Raw genomic sequence first — 8,657 nt, 5'->3', positions numbered from 1 at the left:
TCCTAATTTACAAGTTTCACAGAAGACAGCAATTGAAGCAGTTTACGTTTATATGGGTAACAGAAATTGAGAAATATCGACAAACAGATCATCATTTCAAGTTGGTCCAATCGGGGGGGAAGGTCGGCCACAGTTAGCACGTGACACAAATATGACCACAGTCACGTGACAAATGTGCTAACCGTTGCCGATTACCGGTTCTCCTTACCCGCTACGTCGAGCGTCCCATCTAGAAGTATATTGCCCGTGGCATCAGGTAGCGTTAGCAGGGTGGGCGTGGCAACCCCAGGCCTTACTTAAAATAAGACAAAAGGTACGAAACTTTGCGCACGCGCACGAATCTTTGATTATCCTTGTTCCTATACGCGCCATTGTTGTGAAGGTAAATGACGATTGTCAAATGGCGCATTTACGAACAATATGATGAGGGGCATCAGAGCTCTGCTAAGCTGCATTACATTGATTGACAGGGTCTCATTTCCGTCATATCAAAAGCTCGGATGCGAGCAGGGTCATCATCGTCACAGACCACAATGTTGCCATTATTGTCCAGCAGAACCTCTGGTGGTGACACCATACAAAACAATTTCTCATCACGTGCTTTTATTATCATAGGTAATAGATCATAGATCACTTTTGATATGTTTACTTGATGAAAGTATTATGATAAAAATAAGAGAGAACACTGGGAATGTCTTAGATGAGAATTTAACTGCTTTTATTTACAACATTCAGTTTGAGTATGTTTTTAAATTATCAGATTTACAGAAGACAGAAGTAAAGTTAGTTATATGAAGGTAACGAAAAAAGAAAAACTACGATAGACAAATATAAAGCTCAATCGGGGCGCAATCTGTGGCTCGTCTTGCTCCGCCAAACGCTAGACACGCGCTCCCTTTGTGACCTGGCTGTACGTGTGGTAAAATGGTGGTTGTCTCCATAACATACATCAAGGCGTTGTGTTCGCTGACAGAAGGAGATGAGGCACTCATGGTCAGCGATGAAGACCTTTTCCATCAGATTCACTGGCATTATTGCTAGATGACAAAACGTTCCCTGTGACATAATAATGCGAAGCCCTCGTGATCAACGGGGATGACTACGTGCCGTACGATCAACAGAGAAACTCGCCGCGACGGTACAAGACGGGGCGCTCAAGATCAACGGGGATGACTACGTGCCGTACGATCAATATGAGCTCCTCGCACGCCTTGTACTATGGCAAGTGGGTACCCGCCTTATACTGCCACAGATAGCGTTTTCCCCCGAGCAAATAACACCTCCATGAATCCGATAGAGAGAGGAGATTATCACTGGTCATGGGCGCCTCACCTCAATCTGTCGTGAAGACCGCACCGCCTTGATTTGTCTAACAGGACAACACTTTATTTTACAGGACGAGTGGCGAAGTCACCAGTTGGTGCGTGATCTGCATAGGACGGGATTTTCATCTCGAAACTGGGTTTGAGTGGAGCACGCACGGTGTATCTCGCATATTGAACCCTATGACCATTACTCATCGGTCTCCACGTCTTTAATCACGAGGTCGTGTGTGATACTTGTGTTGTACCCGAGGGTACCCCGGTGAGTGTTGGCCTGAGGAGGGGTGGACTGGAGATGGCGGGAGTATATTCCCGTTCTGGGTGGAGCAGATTCAATTGGAGGTAGAACCGCGTAGTTTTCGCACCAAACCGCCCCTGGAGTTGCATCTGGTAGTGACTTCAGAAAAGGCTTGCTCACCTCAGGGTTGACCCTGTTCTTGGCAAGGCGAATACGAGCTCTCTTCAGCTTGTTCATCCGAGCCTGATATAAAGAAGGTCATTACTTCTTTCTGTAGTTAACTTGAATTTCAAGATTATTGGTCAATCAATAAGCTTTAAAGTTTTGTAATTAGCTCACATGTCTTCAGGGCAGAATCGAATTAATGATGAATGTACTGTCCGTTATTATATGGTGTACCCTTCATCCGGGACCTGTCACTTACCCTGTACACCCACTGTTCCCTTCATCCGGGACCTGTCACTTGCCCTGTTTACCCATCGTACCCTTCATCCGGGACCTGTCACATGCCCTGTTCACCAATTGTACCCTCCATCCGGGACCTGTCACTTACCCTGTTCACCCATTGTACCCTTCATCCGGGACCTGTCACTTACCTTGTGATCAGCATCGTCCTCCATGTTGTTTCGGTGGGGTGGGGGTCTAAGGGGGGTTAAACCAGCTCTTTTCATTTGCTTCAGCTCTTTGGCTTTCTGGCGTTCTGTCCTGTGCCCCATAGAAGCCCCAGGCTCCTCCTCGCTTTGCATGGCGGTCATAGCCTGGTGCGACCCGGTGGTGGATGTAGTCGCACTTGTGCCCTCGCTTGCTACAGGAACCGCGTTGTCTTTCTTGTTCGTGTAGAGATCACGGACATTGGGTAAGTCCGTCGTACGCATGTTCACGAGAGCATTGTCGTTAGTATCTCTGATGTCTGGGAGAGTTGATTTGGCGTCTGTGGCTGAGTGAGAGGAATATAAATATCTTTATAGACAGACAGAGGGGTGGTAAGCTAGAAAACCTTTCTCTGGTTATAATTTAAACACTCTTAAAATTGATTCTATTGAATGGTTTATTTTCAAGGGACCGACCATTTGATATTCATACCCCTTTAATATATATTTTTTTCGCGTCCTGTTTACTTTTTCTTGTGAAACGTCACTTTGTCTTTTATCTAAGGATGGCTTGCTCGATTCTTTCAGAAATTTTATTTCACTCGAATTTTACTGACCCGTCCGATATCAAATGGTCGGTTCCCAAGATGGCCGACAAACATCAAGACATACCCTTTGCCTTTTTCCTCGCAAAAGGAAATCGGGATTTGCCCGGGGGTCGCGAGAGCCCTGTGGTGGCCACCCCGCCATTAACAACTCTGAGCACTTGGACACCGAGCCTTCTATTGTCTTCTGCAGTGGCCGCCTGAGAGGGAAGCCCCATAGTTCTTTGGGCGCTTGCTGGTGGTAGAGCAGGCGTGGCGTCGAGAACTTCCTGTCTCTTGACCTCTCCAGGCGGAGGAAGTGCGCGAATCTGTATTCATAGTTAGTCAGTCCTCTAAAGTATCGTTTATTTTATGCTTGAATCAATACAACGCCTTTTTGTAACACCGTGTTCAACATGTATAACATTTATTTTTCCTCTGTGGAGCGTGCTGGTCCCCATGGTTTAGAAGACTGTAACATCAACTTACAGACACCATAGTTTTGGCATTTTTATCTGATTGGATTATTTTAATTTTAATGGTTTGACATCCTAGCGTTTCACCCTGGGGATTGTTCATTTAACCATCAGCTCACCTTCTCCATTTGGGAGCGATTCAACAGTCTTCCCTTCTGTGCCCGGGTACCGCCATCTTTACGATTTGACTTTTTCAAGGCTTTCTCTGCCTCACTCGGTGAGTTAAATCCAAGGTTTACGAAAACGCGTCTTAGCATTTTTCTATTTTGTGCTGTGAATATCGCAAGTCAAGGAATCGATTTCATTGGTCGAATATGATTACCATTATGACGTAATGTCATCTTTGGGAAGCGCGCTCTAGGTCGTACTCAGTCTCACGCGCTATTGTCGCCATGTTGGGCGAGACATCGGACAAAGGAGATTGTAATATTTGCTTTTATAACCCTTGTTTTTAGCCCTTCGCAATTTGGATTGACTCTTAGTTAGCACTCATTTTATATGTTTCTTTAAAATTGACAAAAAATAGTACGTTTTGCATTCGCACGAATTTTTTATTCCTTCTTCGTATTTACGCCTTTTGGGTTGAAAAAAAACAATTCTAGCGAAAACACCTATTTAAAAGAAACCGTTGTCAACGCAATTTTTCTTCTCCCAGGCGAGGTTTATGGTAAGCGCTCATAGCTTGGTGGAGGAGGGGGGGGGAAGCCAATACGGTGAAACTCCGTATGGCCGAGCTTGTTCTAATGCCTAGTGAACACTAGCAAGATAACAACATAACGACATGGGCGCGCGCACTATGTTTAGCCCGACATAACGACATGGACATAATGACATAAAATAAAAAACATGTTTTTTCTCTTACGTCGTTATGTCCATGTCAATATGTCGAAGATAAGAGTTCGCGCGCCCATGTCGTTATGTCGATATGTCGGTTGTGTGCACTAGGCATAACTCTTTAAACGTTTGGGTTCAACGGCCAATACTACAAACAGACCTGAGAAGTATACTAGGTCCTAAACATGCTCTTCGTGGGATACATAGAGGAACAAATGCTATCCAGCTACACGGGAAAGAAACCAAACTTATACAAGATGTACATGTTCGACATCGCCGTTGCTTTATCCTGTCGTGAGCACGACCTCAACACTTACCCCGAGCATGCATCTACATTCCACACTAATTTAAAATTTGCCTGGCCAAGCTCCAAGGATAGACAACAAATCCAGAACATCCTTATGGTCTAACTAAATAACCGCATTGGCTCCAATATACACTACATAGCAACCGATAGTCACTCGTATTTGAACTTTGACTCATCCCACCCCTGCAAGTGCAAGACATCCATCCTGAAGGGCCGTCTACACAGGCAATTTTTACTTGACAAGTTTTTCTTGACAAGTTTTTCTTGACAATATTCTAGTCGTTCGTGTAGACGTGCTTTCCATACGAGCAATTTTTTCTTGACAAGTTTTCCGTGCGATGAGCTCGTAATGCCTTCAGACAGCGGCGATACAAAAAAATAAGAAAACTTGCCGTCAAAAAAATGGTGCCTCTGACAAAGAGCAGCAGAGCAGAAATAACAGCGTTTTTAATAGCCCACAAGTAAAGAAAAGGGGGCCTACGAACTGCTTTCATCGGAAAAACTTGTCAAGTAAAACTCGTTGAGCGTCTACACGATTAACCTACTGCACTTGGCAAGTAAAACTTGTCAAGTAGAAGCAATCACGCCAGCTTTTAAAATAGTAAACTTGTCAAGTAATAACTTATTTCAATTTTCCCGGTCTACACGAGCAAATTTTCCTGCCCATTACAGGCAATTCGTACGCCTTCGCAAAATTTGCAGTAACGCGGATGATTTCCAAGAACAATCGTCACGTATGGAGGAGTTCTTCAGGGCCAGGGGTTATCCCTTGGATATAGTGAAAAGAGGACGAGAGCAAGCAGTGATAAATCATCGTGATGAACTCTTGTCAGGATGCCAGAGCAACAACACCGCTCAAGAAAGAAAACCACTCGCCACAATTTTTCGCCCAAAGAACTGCCAGGTGTCTACCATCTTTGAACGTAACTTTACAATCTAATGCAACGATATCGATACGAAAGAAATATTCACCAAACCCCCTCTGAAAGGCCTTCAGACGTGATAGGAACTTGAAGGACATCTTGTTCCGCAGCACCATACCATTAGACACTGATCCAGTAGTAGGAAACGACCCTCGCGGCAGCCAAGTTTGCCGAACTTGTCCATTTGTAAACAAAGATCCCACCATAAAAACACCGCAAGGGACAATTCAGAAAAAAACGACATACAAACACCTCGAACGGCTTAGATTACTGCATTTCGTGCAAGAAAATGTAACACTAAAGTATACTTCGGCGAGACTGGGCGCAGTCTAGGAGGTAATTTTAGAAGCCATAGGATGGTTTTGGTCAACAACACTGCCGAAATAACAGTACCGGCTCACTGAATCAACTCGATCAACTGAATCATACTGTCAATGATATGAAAGCGGCGATGCTGGTAGCCGGCCTTATGGACACTGATACCCGTAAATGAGCGGAGTCCAAGATTATCATCAAGCACAACACCCTGGCGCCGAGCCGCCTTAATTTAGGGGTCGTCCACACTAACACGGATTCAAAAGTACCCGGATTCGTTTCGCCGAAAACGCATCACTTGATTTGCGTCCACACTTTCGTTTTCTAAGCGTGTTCGCCTGCATCCAGGACAAAAGTATACGGATTCATTTTGATTCACTTTCGACGCGTTTTCAAATGTATTCGGATTCGCTGGATCCAGCGCGCTTGTTAGTGTGGACGGAAGGCCTAAACGTATCAAAAAGTATACGGATTCAAACGAATCCGTGTTAGTGTGGACGGCCCCTAAGATGTGGGACTGCCCATGCTTTGAACGCACGCGCGGACATCCCCGTGCGCGCATTGGATTTTTTATATTTGTTTAGTTTTTACTCGTCATTGTTAATCATGATGAAGGCAGCATTCCCGAAACGTCGAGAAAACACAATCCAGTGATTCAAGTATATTTCATATATATATAGATAGATAGCTTTAGAGACAAAGGGATGGTAAGTTAGAAAACCTTTTCCAGTTATGTAAACTCTCAAATATAATTCTACTAAATTGTTTACATACAAGGGACTAACCATTTACTATCCTTACCACATGAATATGCATCATTTTCGCGGCCTGTTTACTTTCTTGACTTTCATATCTGAAATTTGGGTTTGTCTTTTAGCTATGGATTGCTTTCTCGATTCTTTTAGAAATTCTAGCTAACTCGTGTTTTACTAACCCTTTAGATATTAAATGGTCGGTACCCAAGATGGCCGTCAGACATCAAGACATACCCTTTGCCTTCTTCCTCGCAAAAGGAAATCGGGATTTGCCCGGGGGTCGCGGGCAAATCCCCATTTCCTTTTGCGAGGAAGAACCACTCTGAGCACTTGGGCACCAAGCCTCCTATTGTCTTCTGCAGTGGCCGCCTGAGAGGGAAGCCTCATAGTTATTGGTCGCTTGCTGGTGGTAGAGCAGGCGTGGCATCGAGAACTTCTTCTCCTTTGATCTCTCCAGACTCTTCGCCTGGAGAATTCAAACGAGAAGAAGTACTCGTTATAAAGAGCATCTGACTCTAAGGTGTTTTTACGTGGCTAAATAAATCATTATTATTTTTGTTATTATTGTTGTAATTGTTATCATATTATTAAAATAAATTATCGATGATAAGACATAGAGAATCTCTAATTCAAGCATTTTTCTTCCACGAGAGATCGAAATCGTAGACGCCATTTTCAATTATCCTACAGAAAGCCAAAAGGTATTTATTTCTAGCAGCAGACAGCACATTTTTCATTCAGAATTTCGTAGTTCTAACACAAATCACGTCCCTTCAATACATTTGTGAGAATTTTTTAGATGAAAAAAGAAAGCTTTTAAGTCGAGCGCGCGTTTGAATTCATTGAATGCCGAGGGTAAAATAAACGCTAAGACAAAAAAAAACTACGGTTCTTTGTGTTCCTGAGAAAATCATTCTTGAGCAAATTAAAAATACAGTTAACCTTTCTTGCATTGTTTTACGTTCATTTTTATCAAATGAAGGAAGGAGCTCAGAAATCATTTCTTACCTCTGAAAAGTAGAATCTTCACCGAACATGATTTCGCAGACACCATTTAAAATATCCCTCTGATAAGAACCATTTTCCGTTTTTTTAATATCCAACCGTTGAAGCGAACAACTATTTTTTGTGACACCATATACAATATATTTGAATCACGTGTACGTTTCACTCTGTGGAACGCATTGTTTCCAGTGATTAGAAGACTCTACTCAGACATGGACTCAGATTGGTATTTTTATTTGGTTTGATATTTTAATGGTTTGATATTCTTGATATTCTAGCGTTGCAAACGGATCGCGCCCAGGTAACGCCATCGCTTGGATTTGAGTTTTTCACCACTTGTTCTGAGTCACTGGCCAAGTTTGGACGAAACCCTAACCCTAGACGTCCATCAAACAAAGAAGACGACAGTCTTTGAATACAACAAAGTTGTACCATTATCAGGACTAGTTAGGACTGTTGTTGGTATATGTTGTCCTACTACACCAAAAGGGGTTATTTACCGGGTGGGAGGTCCGTATCGTGAAAAACCGTGATCGAGGTGTTGAAAATACTGACCGAGGCCGAAGGCCGACATTTGTGCAGTCGAAACCCAAAGTGAAGTGAAAGAAGCCACCAAACTGTGCGATGAAGAGATTCCGGTGTTCTCAAACAAGAGATCTTCCTCCGCTTCGGTTATCGGGCGAGCCGCTTGTGAACGTTTATTGGCCTTAAATAAATGAGAAATTGACAGATTTTATTACGCATTTAAAATCGAACATATTTGGTAATTCAATAATTTTGATAAATTCAAACCCATTTAAAACCTTGCTAATGGATAGTTAATGTTTTTAAATGGGATACCTGTGCCATGGGTATAACTGGTATCACATGTGTGCCAGGAATCTAAAGGAAAACATGCACAAAATCAACAAAAATAATTCATGACGGGCACATATGTTAGAATGTAGTTTGAGTATGTCGGTCAGTCAGTCAGTCGGTCGGTGGGTCGCAAATGAAATGATTTGATTAACAAACGTCAAAGATACTCCTGTTTCTATTATAGAGCCTCGTTTCCATGCTGGAGGAGAAATGTAATTTCTTTAAAAAAACATTAAACGGCACCTGACAAGTGCATACTTGGCAACATCACTTTTCTTGTTATTTGATGTCCTCTGAACACAACTAGCCTAGTGGTTTGCTTTAATCACCAATTTCTGACGGGAGCTTTTTTGGGACATATGCTCCCTAGCGTCTTTTCTTATTATTTCCTCTCCCCTACGCAACTCGATGCCCTACTATCTATCTCCCCCCACCCAGCCCTAGCCACCA

General features: G+C 43.1%; 1 protein-coding gene across 1 annotated transcript; it reads right to left on the bottom strand.

The window, feature by feature from the left end:
* Positions 1-586: 586 nt before the first annotated feature.
* Positions 587-3,527, bottom strand: LOC125561768. The gene is made up of 4 exons (XM_048726113.1): positions 3,330-3,527; positions 2,823-3,063; positions 2,157-2,497; positions 587-1,803 (listed from the first exon to the last, which is right to left on the bottom strand). Exons 1-4 carry the CDS (start codon positions 3,465-3,467, stop codon positions 1,513-1,515), a joined length of 1,011 nt encoding a protein of 336 aa, XP_048582070.1. The 5' UTR covers positions 3,468-3,527; the 3' UTR covers positions 587-1,512.
* Positions 3,528-8,657: the final 5,130 nt, after the last annotated feature.

The sequence above is a fragment of the Nematostella vectensis genome, chromosome 1, assembly GCF_932526225.1.
Source record: "Nematostella vectensis chromosome 1, jaNemVect1.1, whole genome shotgun sequence".
In the NCBI taxonomy this organism is placed as follows: Eukaryota; Metazoa; Cnidaria; class Anthozoa; order Actiniaria; family Edwardsiidae; genus Nematostella; species Nematostella vectensis.
The sequence above is the reverse complement of the archived record's forward strand: the minus strand, read 5'-3'. Positions and strand labels throughout refer to the sequence as shown.